The sequence below is a fragment of the Pseudocercospora fijiensis genome, assembly GCF_000340215.1.
Source record: "Pseudocercospora fijiensis CIRAD86 unplaced genomic scaffold MYCFIscaffold_3, whole genome shotgun sequence".
NCBI classification, from domain to species: domain Eukaryota; kingdom Fungi; phylum Ascomycota; class Dothideomycetes; order Mycosphaerellales; family Mycosphaerellaceae; genus Pseudocercospora; species Pseudocercospora fijiensis.
The window spans coordinates 3,248,071-3,262,826 of NW_006921534.1; the positions used below are offsets into that span (position 1 = coordinate 3,248,071).

A 14,756-nucleotide genomic window follows, 5' to 3' on the forward strand; every position below is an offset into this window, starting at 1 on the left:
CTAGCGGTTATCGCGGCGGTTAATCTAGACTACGTTTTCGATAGGAAGTCGTTTATATAGGCGGTTATAGCGCTTACTACGAAGAAGAAATAGTTAACGGAATTAGCGAAGGTATTATTAGGCAAGGGCCGGTAGACAGGTCGAGCACTCTATAAGGCTATAGCCGACTATTTTATTAATAACAGCGACCCGCCGCTATACTATTTAGGTGAATAGGAGTTTGTTTAGAAGGGCAAAGCGTTAGAGGTTAGGATTCCGGAGGCCGAGAAGCTATAGGACGCTATACCTAGCTTCTTTGCTCTCTACCGTAACGCTACGGCCTACGCGTCTAGTAGCCCGGTTAACGGTGCGGAAAGCGGCCCGACTAATCCCGTCGGCGCGCAGCCTCTTTATACGCCTTCGGCTTTAGAATCGGCACTACTTTTAACAATACCCGCAAACCGACCGGCTTCGCCAAAATTGCTATCTTTACTAGCGTACACCCTTCCTAATTTACCGCTATTATAGGCACTAGCCTCCCTAACGTAGGCGCCGAGTAACGGCTTGCTACAAGCGCCCGCACTAGCTCCCTCTAAGCTACTTACTACTCCGATCGAGTCGGTATATAAAGAATACCTAGACCCTTCCCCTAAAGAACTTAAGTTCGAGCGACGGCGGCTCCGAGGGTAGCGCTCGCGCTAGACTTTAATTAATAAGCGTCTTCTTCGTACTAACGAAATACCCGAACAAGCGGCAATCTAGTAGTACGTAGAATACAAGGACTGTAATAAGAAGGTCGATATACTAATCGCCGCCGATCCTATAGAGCGCAACAAGGCTAAAGATATATGCTTTATCTAGGCCGCGAAACTCGTACGTAACGTATACGCCGAGGACGCCGACGGTCGACTGCCTAACCTCTTTCGCCTACGCCTACGTAAGCGACTCGTCGAGCACTATCTAGTAAGGCTTTAGTATTACCTATACTATCTATACCTTACCGCGGGCGATCGGCGCTTCTAGATTCTACGCGAATTGCATTAGTATATAGGCAAGCTAGTTACCGATTTTAAAAACCTATTCTTTACGCAACTATGCTCCTTCCGAATCTTAAACGACGATTACGCCTATAAATACTCTATCTTTAGGACGGATCTCTACTCGGACGGTTACGATACGTAGTAGGAGATCTAGGCGATACGCTTTAGCGAGTACGTAGCACTTACGACGGCGGGCGAATTAAAGGAGCTCCCTAAATTAGCTAACCTTAACGCGAACTTTCTGCTAACTATTACTTTCTACTACGCGAAGTTGCAGCATCGACTCCTAGCAAATATTATCCGCTTACGTAAGAATTTCCTTAGCTTAAGCACTTATACCGGCGACGCGCGATTCTAGCTAGCACTGTTTCTAATCCGTAATAGAGCAGTCGGTCTAGTAGTACGCGCTATCCTATACTTCCTATAGACGGTTAACCTCGTACGAGAGTAGTTCGACCGCTACGTCTTAGAAGAATATCGCAATAGTATTATAGTAGGCGGTTACCTAGTCCTATATAAGCGTAGCGAGAACGGTAAGGATATCTCCTACCGCGATTACAGTAAGGAATACTAAAAGACGGGCAAGCGACCTATTAGTAAATACGTCGGAGCGACTAAGTATTATAAGATCGACCTAACTACCTACGGCGAAGTCTAATTCTTATAAATAGTAGCTACCGGACGACTCTTAATAGTGCGCCTACCTCTACTAGACTCCTAGCTTAAGGACTATACCGTTTAGCTGCTACTAATCGGCATAGAGCTTAGCGCCTAGTCGGCTATATAGCTCTATAAGTAGTATAAGTCCTCCCTAAACTCTAGTAGTCTGCCCTACCTATACCGTCGCAACCTAGGTCGCCTAGCTATTACCTAGGACGTCGTCGCTTATACCTAGTAGTATGTTACGGTCCGCAACGTATATATACTTCGCGGCGAGGGCTACACCTCCGCCCTCTGTACTAATAAGGCGCTTGCGGACACTAAGGCTACTAATGCGTCGCGTACGGAACAGTACGCTTAGCTTACTAGTAGCGGTCGCTACTAGAACGGTACCTATGTAGCTAATAAGGGCAAAGGTATGCCTCTGCTACTCCTTAACTATTAGTGCCTAGTAGACTTTAGCCTAGTCTACTAGCTAATGTAGATCAATCCGATATACGCCTTATCTACCTTTATCGCCTATATTTAGACACTTAAGGACGGCGCTATCCCTAATAGATTGCAGCCCGTACTAACGCTGCAGTTCTATAATTTGCCGCGTACGGCTACTACCGATCTAGTCTTCGATCCTTTAGGCGTCTAGGAGCGTATTATATAGGGCAATACTATTTTTAAGTACGATAAGATAGTAACGAATAAGAATTACTAGTAGTATAATATCGACTATACTTAGGATCCTATAGGCGCATTCCTAGTGCCGTTACCTAACTACTCGCTAGACGAGACCGACCTTACCGACGCGTACCTATTCGGTAAAATCATCCCTCTAGAGCTTGCGACTCGGGCTAAGCCGGTTGCCCCGCTAACTAAGGCGATCTAGCTAAGTTCCTTACGCGCATTACTATCGACTAAGTTAAACACTCGCTAGAAGCTAACCGCTAGCCCTTTCTTAGCGCCTCGCCTACCGTCGAAGATGCCGCCGCTATCTAATCTATTCTCTACGCCTACGAAGGCTCTAGTTGCGGCTTAGCTACTACCGCCTAATAATACAGTTGCGTAGCTATAGTACAAGCTCCTATCGCTTCCGATACGCTTACTACCTCTGCCCGCCCTATAAGAAAACACTATAGGCGCGTATAGATAGTACTAATATAATGCGACGGCAATTAGTATACGTACGCTTAACTTACAAGCGCTCTACTATATACGCTAGTCCGAGTTAGTAGCAACCGAGGTATACTAGCTTTAGCAGATGCTAGCTAAGGCACAGATCCGCGAAGCTACTAAGCGCTAGATAGCCTAGTAGTATCGTCTTTCCGCTACAGTCTTAAAGGAGTCCCTTACGCTATCGCTAACCTATCTCTACTACGATTTCTTGCGCGTCGCGCCGCAATAGGCAATCCCTATACTATACCTAATTAACGAGGACGCTTTTAAGCTGCTCGGCGGCGTATAAGGCAATGCTACTAAAGATGAGATCGCGAAGCTTAACGTATAGATAGCCGACTACTTTAAGCTATACGGTGCTATACGCGATGCCGATACGCTACTATTGCTAGATGCCGACTTCCCTAATATCCCTATCGATTAGTTAGATCGCGCTACTACTATAGCGGACGCAGTTAATACCTCGCTGTCCGATAATAAGACTATAAAGACCGTCGCGCCTTAGCCGTAGCTAAAGGCGGTTCAGACTATACTAACTAGCTTACGCGACGCCCTTCGTAACCGTCGTAACAAGCAAGCATAAAACCGACGCAGTTATTACTAGAGAGACACGATTCTGTACCTAGCATTACCGTTCTAGTATACTGTTTAGGCTTAGCCTTTGTGCGACGCTATTACGCTCTTTTGCCTCAAACCTTCCTACAGTACGGCCTACTAAGGACCTTTGTTTTAGGATACTATAGACAGTGCCGACCTTTTTTGTAGAGGGGGAGGCTGTTACGATATAACACTATTGCATATACGATAGCAGGCAGCGGTTACTATCGACCGCTGCGGTCGCTATTGCTACTAATAGTAGGACTATTATATAGATAGCTTGCCTCGCGGCACCTTAGAGAATGTATTAACTTTTGCACCGCACAACCGTTACGATACCTTCGTACTATAACCGTATGCCTAGCAATAACGGCAATAATAACAATAACTCTACTTATATCGCTAGCCTAACTATCTAATAACTTCTACTGCTATATAGTCTAAAAGACAATGCCGCGCTCTTCTTTGCCCTTTAGACGCTTCCGCACTACCTAATAACGTAGCTGTTTACTATTAACTTTATCCTAGAGGTTCTTTAAAAGCTTAGCTAGGCTTAACTTAAGGTTATCGACTTAGAGGTTAATATTGCCCTTCTTACTCTTATCGGCCTTCCTTATATTAGGTTTAATCTTAGACTAAGCGACTATTCTAGCTTTAACCTATTAAGCACTAATCTTGCTAAATTTATCCTTTAATAGTCTATTCTTAATAAAATCTAGCACCGTAGCAACCTCTATATTCCGGACGTTTATTAACTCCTTAATAAACACCTTTAGGGCGTTATTTACTAAGCGGATATCTATATACCTTAGGTCGTAGCAATGTATCTCCCTATCTACTATAGAAGGATTATCTCGGTAACGACGAACGCTAACTTCGTACAGTATAGAAGCTCCCTTACGAAAGCGATATATAATAACTACTATAGTATTATACGGCTCTTTATTATATTTAACTTTCCGAATACTAGCTAGTAGTACTCGGTTACGCTACTAATCTCGCCGATAACGACAATACTAGTATATTCGCTACTCGAGACCGTCCTTATACCTATTACTACGAATCTCCTTATATACGTTACTTATATAATGCTTTAATACCTTAAACCGCTCTACGTCGTACGTTAATCTATACTCTAGTACGTTAAATAGCTACTCTCGAATATCGATAATATTATACGGTATACGGTCTAGCTTAAAGTCTAGTACTAGTTTAGATAGAATAGGAGGCATTATTATTAATAATAACGACTATAGCGATAAGAATAAGCTATAGTAAAGAGCCTAGTTTATATGCCTATAATATACTTATAAGAGCCGTAGAGATAAGGTTAGAACTAACGGTATAACCGAGAAGGTTAATACGGTACCAGAAGAGGAAAAGAACCGTCGATTACTAGGCAAACCATACTGAGTCAGTGGATAACGCCCTCCGGAAGTAAACCACTGTTCGAAACAGTGGTACGCTAAAATCCTTAACAATCATGAGATTCTGTGTGGTTGGGCGAGGTGAGGAAGACTACGTGTCCTTACAATGACTGCCAAACGATGGACTTTTGGAATCGATTGCTAGGCACCACCATCACACCAAAGAAACCTCCCAAACCCGCAAACGATCCAACCGCCCGACTCAATACATTCAAACGTGTATACAACACTATTCTCGAGCTATGCGACCGACCAAGAAACCTCGCGACCGAAGCTCCTCTTCTGGACGAGCTCAATGTCCTCCTGGCACGCCTTGTTGCTCTGCTGCGACATGAGACGCGAGCACCCGTCCCACATGTCTGCTTTCGATTCGCCGCCAGCAAGCAAATCTACGCTGCCATCGCAAGAGCCGCCACTGTCAGCCAGTATGAGCCGGTCATTCGATCGAGCATCGCCGTCTTCGTCTCGCTTGCAGACAGTGAAGAGGAGGACTTCTTGGCAAGCGAGCACTTCGCCAAGTGCTTAATGAGACTTGTCCGGAAAGTCATCGAGAGCGGAGAGGTGCTTGTCGATACGGATACCGAGACCTCCATATTAGAACTGCTCTTCACCATAGCAGCAAAGATCCGCCTCCAGCCGGACATTCTGCCGGTATGGTTTCAGTCGACCGCGAACCCAGACTTGGAAGACGTGTTCGTGCGCGAAAAGAAAAGCTTCGTTGGCATCACACAGAAAGACGATTTTCCGCTTTGCTATATCTTCATTGAGCGCGTCCACCACGAAGGTCGAATCGGGGACTTCGCGCGCACTGGACTCCTCTACATTTTCGAAGCCACTGGTCGGTCTCTCGATTTAGAAGAGTGGGTCCTTTCCAGTGACCTGCCAACATTGATGGCTTCTGGTCTGGGAGCGCTATACAGCCAGCTGAGTCGTGAACTGAGCATTCTTCACGCGGACGCCGAGCTGCCTGCAGTCCTCGCTATGAGCGACTACTCGACCACGCACCCACGAGCGACTGCCGAGTCTTCCTTCTCGCAGAGGCATACATCACACATGACCACCTTCCTTTCGTACTTGGCCTTTTGGCAGGATTTGCTAGACCACTGCAGGAGCGCGGACGTGAAGCAGACACTGCTTGATCACTTTCAGATATTATTCCTGCAGCAGCTGCTTTATCCATCAATATTGCAGTCGTCAGCTACTGATGCAGGAAGCTCGGTTGCCGTTCTCACATACATGAATGCGGTTTTGGACGCTCTGGAGTACCCGGACTTGCTGCACATGATCTTGATCTATCTTTTAGCAATTGAAGATGGAACATCGGCGCCATATACTCCTGCCAAGGCTGACCAGCCTCCGAGGTCACCGACAACCATTCGGCGGAGGCAAAGCTTGATGCTACTGAGTGCCCCTAAGAACCCAGACGATGCTGTCGAGCCTATTTTGTTCAATCTCGTCGACTTGATCACCACCAACGTCGAATCAAACAATAGCCAGTCTGTATTTGCAGCACTGAAGCTGGCATCGACCTTGATAACGCGTCACAGAAAGTATGCATTCGGGTCCCTTCTGAAGGTCGACAAGGTGGCATCGCGTCCGAATCGCCGGACGATCGGAGCATTTGAAAAAGAGATTGATCAGTACTCCCATCTTGCGGCATCCATTCATCCACATTACAGCGTCGACACTGCTTATACCCGTTTATCAGAAGACACACGATACGTCATTGAAAGCCAAGTTCCAGCCTTGCCTACAGCTGCTGACAATAACATCGGGGAAGTCTATACATTGACGCTTCTTGACAATGACCCGCTGCTGCGCTCTATGCTGGCTCTGCTGAGAACATTCTTCACAAACAGCGTTGACGTTAATCTCGGCTTAACTCAAGCTATCATATCCATCGCACAGTGTGTTGAGATTCGGCTGGACAGCTGGATCGCTTTAACGCCATCGACACCCTCAACTGCCGTGGAACCCTCTTTGTCAGGAAAGGCTTGGCAGACCCATCTGGACGGTCCTGAAAGGGAGACTTGGGCCGCAATGAGTACAGCCTTACAGACACCCAGCTTCAACGCGAGCACATCACCGATTTTGTATAAAGAGATTGCGACTCTCTTGGCGGAATTGGATACGGTCAGGACTGTTATACCCAACTTTGACCAGCTCATGGCTGGAAGGAAAGTAATGCTTCAGGCTGCACCGATCGATCACTCAAACACTGGAGAAGCATCGTCCATCATGGATGATCCTAATCGGCAACCACAACCCCTGGAGGTATCTAGAGCTGTTGGTCGCCACTCAAGAGCCGCCAGCAGATCTGGACGCGGACGAGCCGGTGATCAACTACTAAGTCCAAGCAACACCGGATATCCTACTCCACGCATTGACACAGCAAGTGCTACAGCCTCTCCAACGGCCTCTCGGACAGCTTCGAAAGCCAGGGTTGCCGAGTCGAGCGCATCAGCGCCTGGAAAGTCTATGTACAAACCACCGCCTCCTGAGACGCCATCCACGACAGACATTCTGATGCAGGTCATCACATTCACCGATCAGTCAAAGGAGGTTAACGTACTGGAAGGTAACACCGGCGAAGCGGATGAGGCATCCGAGGACCAGATGCCAATGGCACGCAAGGCGAGCCTGAATCACATATTGACCAATGTTGTGATACTACAGGAATTCGTGCTGGAAATCCTCGCCGTGATACAAATTCGCGCAGCTGTTTTAGGCGAGAAAGAGATTCGACATTCGTGACTTGTACAGCTAGAGTAGCTCTCCGAGCTTTTGCGAACGTTTTTGCAATTGAGATACCCAGCAATACCATTGTTCAGCCCTTCCAGATGGCGTCTTGATGAGCATTTCTTCTTAGCCATTGAGCAAATTTCGGCCCAGTAGGATGGCACTGGATTGGTTGCCTTCATTGCCTTTTTGCGGACCATTTTGTTTATCGTCGGTAATGGTGTCGATCAGGGGATATTTCAGCCATCCCCGATCGGAAGCTCCTCAACTGCATGGATCTTGATTGAGCCGTGCAATAGCGTCCAAGGTCGAATGCACTCTTTCTCGTGCCCAGACCAGCATATTTGGGGGCGAGAATGGACTTTTTTTTTTGCCTAGATGCCTTGGCTCGCGCACTGGACTCCAGCCAGGTGCCATCTTGCTCCCCGGTTTATGCTATAGGGTCCGTAAGCCAATCCGGGGGACCAAAGGCTATGGTTCTATTACGGAAAGTGAAACATTCTTTCTGATGACATTCCTTCGAAGTTCGCACGAGGCTGAAATTACCGAATACATGTAGCTGACACCGAGCCAGGAAGCGGCGGCTGTTCGCGAACCGCGCCATGCGATATTTTTGACATGACATGAGACTACTTCTGAGCTCTCTCTCGCAGGATGCTCATCGAAATATACATTAAGGCTTCTTGCTAAGGCTCGAGCGGGCGGCCTCATGCGAACCCACAACCCTGATCAATGAACCATATGCTCCACACGATAAATAACCGCCCTAAAGCCCCTCGGCTCGCGTAGACTCACTAACGGTTCGCAAGTCTTGCCTTGCGAGTTGCGACAATTCCAGAGCAATCTCCATACAAGCAGCCTTTATTTAACAGCTTCCGGTCAGTACTGCAGCGAGTCATAAAGATCACCCATCTGCACGACTAATGCTCTCAAACAAAGCATATAAGAATGTTCTTCTGAAATCTCAAGCTGCAAGAGCTCTCGACTACTCTCCCAGATGCATACATCTTGCCTGATTCTACATCGTGCTGTGCTCCGTATCTCGGCACCAAAAAAAACCCCCCTACACTGGGTATGCACAATGCACATGAATCGACGCAGAAACCTACGCCCCAGGCTCGAAAAGGCCACTCTCCCACACGAGTTGTGCGGCCTCACTCGACAAGCATAGTGGGTCACACGGGGGTCTAAATGAAGCCTGCGAGGCAGCCTGACCGCCTTCGTTACTTTGCCTGCATTAGGAAATGAAATAGAACCAGCTCTTCAGGGCGCAAAAGCAAGTGGTCGTTGACAATAATTTCGCAGCGAACCGCTTCTGCGAGCCTGTCCTCCCGGCCTCATCAAAGCCTTTTCGTCACATGCACTTCTTCTCTGATCAATCAAAAGTATTCACATGATCCACGCCCGGCAGACCCGGCTCGCCAGCAAGAGCAAGCTGCAAGCTTTTGAAGGCAATCACTGACCACTCTGATCGCTACAACACTGGATTCTTCGACCAAGATCAAGGCAACATGATGAGCACATGACCGCCCTTCTAGCTGGCACACGGCCCAAGCGGCCCACTAACCAAGGAGCTTTCATATGCGCACACTTTACATCGATCGATCCACGTCACAAACTGATCTGAAGCTTCCAGTCGCAGAGAGAGGCTGCACACCTTCTTTCCCATCGATCACTAATCTGCGCATCACCACCAGAGGCCTGAATAGCGAAATGCTCCTTTGTTTCGGCCACCTTTCATGCAATTTAGTCATGTTCGACGCTACACACGTTGCACCTTTTCGCTAGATGCATACCCCAGAACACCTCGCTGGAGCCACAGAACGCTTGCAATATGAACACACGATACTTTAGATACATGTATGACGCTGTCGGTGATATCGTTGGTCGCAATACTAACGCCGAGTAATGATGCCTAACGCGGAGCATGACGCGGCATATCCAGAGAAGCAAGAAGATGCATACTCTTGTTCACACCTCCATCTCATCCGGTGCGTCGGAGAGCTGCTCATCTGAGTCACTAGGAATGTCCATGATGTCCTTCTCTTTCTTCGCGTTTCTTGTTGGTCGCCCTGTCCTTGTGGGCAGCTTATTCTTCGAAGCAGCAGCCTTCTTCTGAGCTGGCGCCTTCTCTTTCGCTGTCTTGGTCATCGCAGCTGGTCGGGGCGTTGATGTAGGCGTTGCTTTCGACGTCGGCCTTGGAGTCTTTTCCTTTGTGCCATTCAGTGCGGACTGGGAGTGCAATGGATCACTGGTGGGCGGTGTCGACGTCGAAGACACGTTCTCCTTGTTCGCCTCATCATCCTCATCAGAACTGTCATCGGCATCCCATTTCTCCACCTCTTCTTCATCGGTGTCAGAATCTATCGCGTACGACTTCGCATTTGACACTCTAGAGCTCTTCCGCCGTTCAGAGGCAGGAAGCTCATCGCTCAATCTTCGCTTCGGTGTCTTCATAGTCTTGGTCTTCTTTTCCTTCTTGGCAGCTTTGCGAGCAGGCAAACCTTTGTCATCAGTCGTAGAAGACCGCGCTCTCTTGGCCGCTTTCTTCGGCTCGCCATCGACGGCCTTCCGCTTCTTCGATTTCAATCGACTCTTGACCAAATCTTCGAGGTCCTCGGCAATGATGTCTGGCAAGAAATTCTTGTCTGCTACCTCCTCCGCAAGTGCGCGGTCTACCAAGGGCTGGTAGATATATTTAGGCAGGTTAGGTCGTGTGGGAGGCGCTTGTAGTGTCCAGCCTTTGGCTTGCTCGTAAATACGGATGACACCTTCAGACAAGTCGGCAATGGTCCATGTATATTCTCTCTTGTCTGGAGTGACAGCGTCCTCAACTTGCTTCACGCGACGCGTAATCGCATAGAGGGTGCCGAGGTTCTGCTCTGATGCCACAGCCTTCAAGAAGAACAGGATGTAATCTATGAAGTCTGGTATATCCTCTGCCGCAGGTGTGAAGTCCTCGTGATGAGAAAGCAAGCTGAGGAAGTGGGCGAACACGCTCTCCATGACTGGAGAGTTGTTCTTAGCAAAATTGAGAGCGCGAGCTCGCAGAAAGGTAAACGCGGCCTCCTTGGTGCTCTTGATTGGCTCAAACGCGTAGAGGAACATGAGCGCGTAGAAGCGATGGTTCAATTTGCCCTGCCCGAGATACTTCTTCAATGTTGCACAGAAGCCTGCGCGCACTTCGGGTAGAGGGTCTTGCACGATCTTGGTGAGGCCAACAAGATCGATCGGGAGAAACACTGAGTCGATGGTCTTGTTGCAACAAAGCTTCAAAATCAGCTTCGCGGCGTCCAATCGAAGTCGTGATCGATAGTGTGCAGGAGTTGGATGACTCTTTCCGGCCAGCTCGCCGTCTTTCTTCACGATGGAATTGAGAATGTTGAACACCTGCTCGGCTGAGCGTTCTACCTGTTCGCTCTCTTCATCGTTGTCGCTTTCCAAGACTTGGCCTCGGACTCTGTTTGTGATGGTCTTGAGCGCTAGAAGTTTTGCTTGAGCGTCGTCGTCCAGCTCATCCGACCATGACGGATCAGTGTCTTGTGCGGCGGTCCTATTCTTCAGAACTTTAGCAAGCACGGTCTGTATAGGATCATGCTGGTCTTCAAGCTGCTTGTACGCCAGCAGGCTCAATTGACTCAGCGCAGCGAGCTTTGTCAGATATGTGTCGTCTCCGACCGCGAAGTCCTTCAAACTGTGCTGAAGTATGTCTTTGACATACATTTCCCTCTTGTCTGCAGCAGAAACAATGACTGTGATTGCATGCTTTACCACAATGGCCGAGCTACCGTATTTTGCGTAACTTGACATCGCTTGATAAAATTTGCGGTCCTTGGGCATCTTCTGTGGGAACTGGCGAGCGAAGCCGGCGCATGCTTTCAAAGTATCGGCAGCGCGGGCACTGTTTGATGATGTTGCAGAGGGAGGGTGGTCCATCAACGTCTTACACAACTCAGTGACATGAACCTCGAATATCGATGGCGCCTTTGTAGAGATGTCCTTCAAGATATCGTGCGCAGTCGAACCGAGACCTGCTTCGTTCGTTCGTGAGAACTCCACAATTGCAGGAACATGGCTTCGATTGTACACGAGGACTGAGCTGATCTGGAGCAAATGCATAACAGTATCACTACACTCGGCAATGTTACTTGGTGATGCAGCCAATCGTGTCTTCAATTCCCTGATCGCATTGATGACTTTCTTGTAATCGGTGCTGGCGTCGATGCAGAACCTAACCAGGGCATAGTTCCGACGTTCGTAATGTTCGAAAAATCGAGTGAGCTCGTTCGCAGCGATATCGGGTTCTGCAAAAGCACTTGCGAGGACCTTGACGAGCTTTTGGAGGGTCTGCTTCTCAGCTTTCGCTTCCTTGGTCTTTGGGTTGGCGCCCATCTTCTCGCTGGAGTCCAAGGCTGCTTTGACATACTTTGCCAACTGCACTTGCCGTTGCAGCGAACCCAAGAAGACGACTTTTGTATGTCTTTCGCCTTCACCATCCAGGTCACGGACCAACGCCAGGATTCGAGCGACTCTGATTTTGTCCGGACTTGGCCCTCGCTCAGATGTGCTCTGGCTGTCGGGAACTCGTTGGGAGTCACTCTTGGCCTCTTTCTTTGATTTGATGGGTGGGAAGCCGAGCGGAAGGAGTGATTCGGCCACCACTTGGTCGATCAGCTGATTGAGATAGGGCTTGTTCTTGTACTTGCCTCGGAAGATTTCAGATGGAATGCCACCCAACAGCTCTCGGATCTTCTCATCGCCTTCCACAATTGCGCCCGATGCTACACCCCAGATGCGCCCAGCAAGCTCGGTCGCAGCGATGGAGACAGTCTGCTTCTGGTCCACCACGCAGGCCTTTACGAGATTAGACAGAACAGACCCTTCTTTGTTGACCCCACCCGCGCGACCTAGCTTGCTCACGATGGAATGGAAATCGAAATGGATCAAGGCTTGCACAGCTGAAGAGCGGACTTTTTCGTCTTGATCCAGCAGCATATCTGCAAAGCAGCGGAGAAGTCTTGTCTCCTGACCAGAGTCTAACCCTTTGCCACCAGCAGATGTAAGCACAATTCGCCCGGCTTCAGTGACCCAAGCTGCTCGGACTTGTGCCGACTTGTCCCGATGGCGGTCAAAGAACGCTTGATATGCACTTGGGTAGGCATTAGAGAATGCTTGCGGTGCTGCGGGCACCAGGAGTAAGTTGGAATGCACCGGTGCGGCATAGCTTTCGAGGCTCTGCGAAGGGTATGCTTCTGGGACCAGAGGTGTCGGAGGAGGCGGACCGGCTGCACCGATGCCTGCAATCATGTCACCTATGCTCTGCACCGCGAGGACTCGCAAAGGCACGTTCTCGACCGCTGTCTCTGCCTCAATTTGAGGAATAACATTCTGAATGACTGCTGGGCAGGCTCTCCATAGTTCGCGTAGTAATCGATGTGCTTTGGAGACTTCTTGTAGGTCCTCATCGGATGGCTGTACGAGCACGCTTGAGTCTTCCTCGTCTTCGCTCTCATCGTGAGTTCGCTTCTTTCCCCGCGACTTGCTGGGTTTGGATGTGGCGGAAACCGAAGCCGCGTCTATCAAGACAGAGTTGAAGTATGAGCCAATCTGTCGAATCATAGTCTCTTCGCAGGTGTTACATATTGACCTGGCCATGTTGTATGCAGGCGAAACTTCCCGAAGCACGTCAGACCAGACTTGCTCGCCTTTCTTCGTCGTAGTAGCATTAGGGTCGGCTCTGAGGAACTGGGCCAAGATGACATCGGTCACTTCAGTTGGCAATGACTGACATTCGTCGACGACAGCGCAGAGCATGCTCGTGAAGTTGAACTCGACATTCTTCGAAAGCAACTCCCGGTCGCCTCCCTGCACATTTCCAGCCATGACATCAAAAGCATGAGTGAAAAGTTCTCTGATCCTCGTGTCGCTCCCCGGAAGGTCGCAGAGCAGGATAATACTCTTTATATTTGCCAGAGACGAAACAATGGCCGAATGCTCTCCATTATAAGAATGGCCAGGGTCGGCAAGCGCTGGAATGACCGACTTGACGATGAGATCGAAGATCTTCACCAATTGACTCTGCTTGAAGGGAGCATTGGGGGCCATGATTCTGAACAGCTCGACAATACAGAGCAAGGTGTACACCTTGATGCCATCGTCCTTGTGATCAAGCAATTGTGTGTTGACCAATTCCGCCGCTTTTGACTGCAGCAGTTCGGGAGCCACAGTGCCCTGCTCTATGGATCGTAATTGCTCGGCAAGCGCTTGAAGTCGAGGCAGTAGAGTGTTGACTGGTATGGGTCTGCCGGCCTTCCAGTTGATCGGTCCGTCGAGGTCCAGACCGTTGCGCGCACCTGCACCTGCACCTGCATCCGCATCGCCTTCGTCGTCGTCGTCGGTGTCTTCTTCGCGCGCATTATTATTGTCGACTTCCATCTCTTCTGCCTGTTCTCCCACTACGTCCCCAACGCGCTCCGCGGCTGCTCTCTTTCGCGTTGCTCGAGGCATGCTGACAGATTGGCGGCGACGATGGTGGTTTTCGAGGGATCTTTGAGGATTGCGGGAGGGGGTGGTATGGAGGGCAGCACATGCCTCGAGAACGTTGCGCCGGTGGCTCGTGCAGCACTGCGTCAAATGCGCCTGACTGTACTAGAATGCAGTACGCCGTGGAAGATGGCCCGGGAGGTGCACGAGTTGGACAGGGCCGGGCCGGGCCAACAAGGTTCAGGGCTTCGACGCCTAGAATAGAAAACTTCAACCACCGCTTCACTTTCATTATGCGCGACTTCGAGCTTGACACAAACGTTTGATTGATGTTTACACGCACTCACTTGATTGCAATCACGTGCAGACAAAGATAGACCCAACCACATGCAGTCAATCTGCTTGCACGGCAAGCCTCCTCGCGATGAAGCCTCGACAGACAATCCTCTGCCACGGCTGCACGTTGTGGCCAAGTCGGGTGGCAGAGAATAGCACCGGAATGGTCTTTAAACCACTAAGTCTTTGCATGCGATCGCAAATATCACAACCAGCACGACATTATCTCCTACCATGTCCATCAAATGACGGTAGACGAAAAATCTCAAGCAAGCACAATCTGTGCCTCCGAATCCCACCACGAAAGTTCCAGCAAAATATATGTCAA

General features: G+C 49.2%; 3 protein-coding genes across 3 annotated transcripts; 1 reads left to right on the top strand and 2 right to left on the bottom strand.

Moving 5' to 3' along the window:
* Positions 1 to 4,990: 4,990 nt before the first annotated feature.
* MYCFIDRAFT_152627 (uncharacterized protein) lies at positions 4,991 to 7,708 on the top strand (the record flags this gene model as incomplete). The annotated part of the gene is made up of 1 exon (XM_007926837.1): positions 4,991 to 7,708. One exon carries the CDS (start codon positions 4,991 to 4,993, stop codon positions 7,622 to 7,624), a length of 2,634 nt encoding a protein of 877 aa, XP_007925028.1. The 3' UTR covers positions 7,625 to 7,708.
* A 106-nt stretch (positions 7,709 to 7,814) lies between these two features.
* On the bottom strand, positions 7,815 to 8,459 carry MYCFIDRAFT_173406 (uncharacterized protein; the record flags this gene model as incomplete). The annotated part of the gene is made up of 5 exons (XM_007926838.1): positions 7,815 to 8,026; positions 8,075 to 8,088; positions 8,123 to 8,145; positions 8,174 to 8,334; positions 8,405 to 8,459. 5 exons carry the CDS (start codon positions 8,457 to 8,459, stop codon positions 7,815 to 7,817), a joined length of 465 nt encoding a protein of 154 aa, XP_007925029.1.
* An 875-nt stretch (positions 8,460 to 9,334) lies between these two features.
* On the bottom strand, positions 9,335 to 14,101 carry MYCFIDRAFT_152629 (uncharacterized protein). Its single transcript, XM_007926839.1, has one exon. The coding sequence runs from the start codon at positions 14,042 to 14,044 to the stop codon at positions 9,581 to 9,583; it is 4,464 nt and encodes a 1,487-aa protein (XP_007925030.1). The 5' UTR covers positions 14,045 to 14,101; the 3' UTR covers positions 9,335 to 9,580.
* Positions 14,102 to 14,756: the final 655 nt, after the last annotated feature.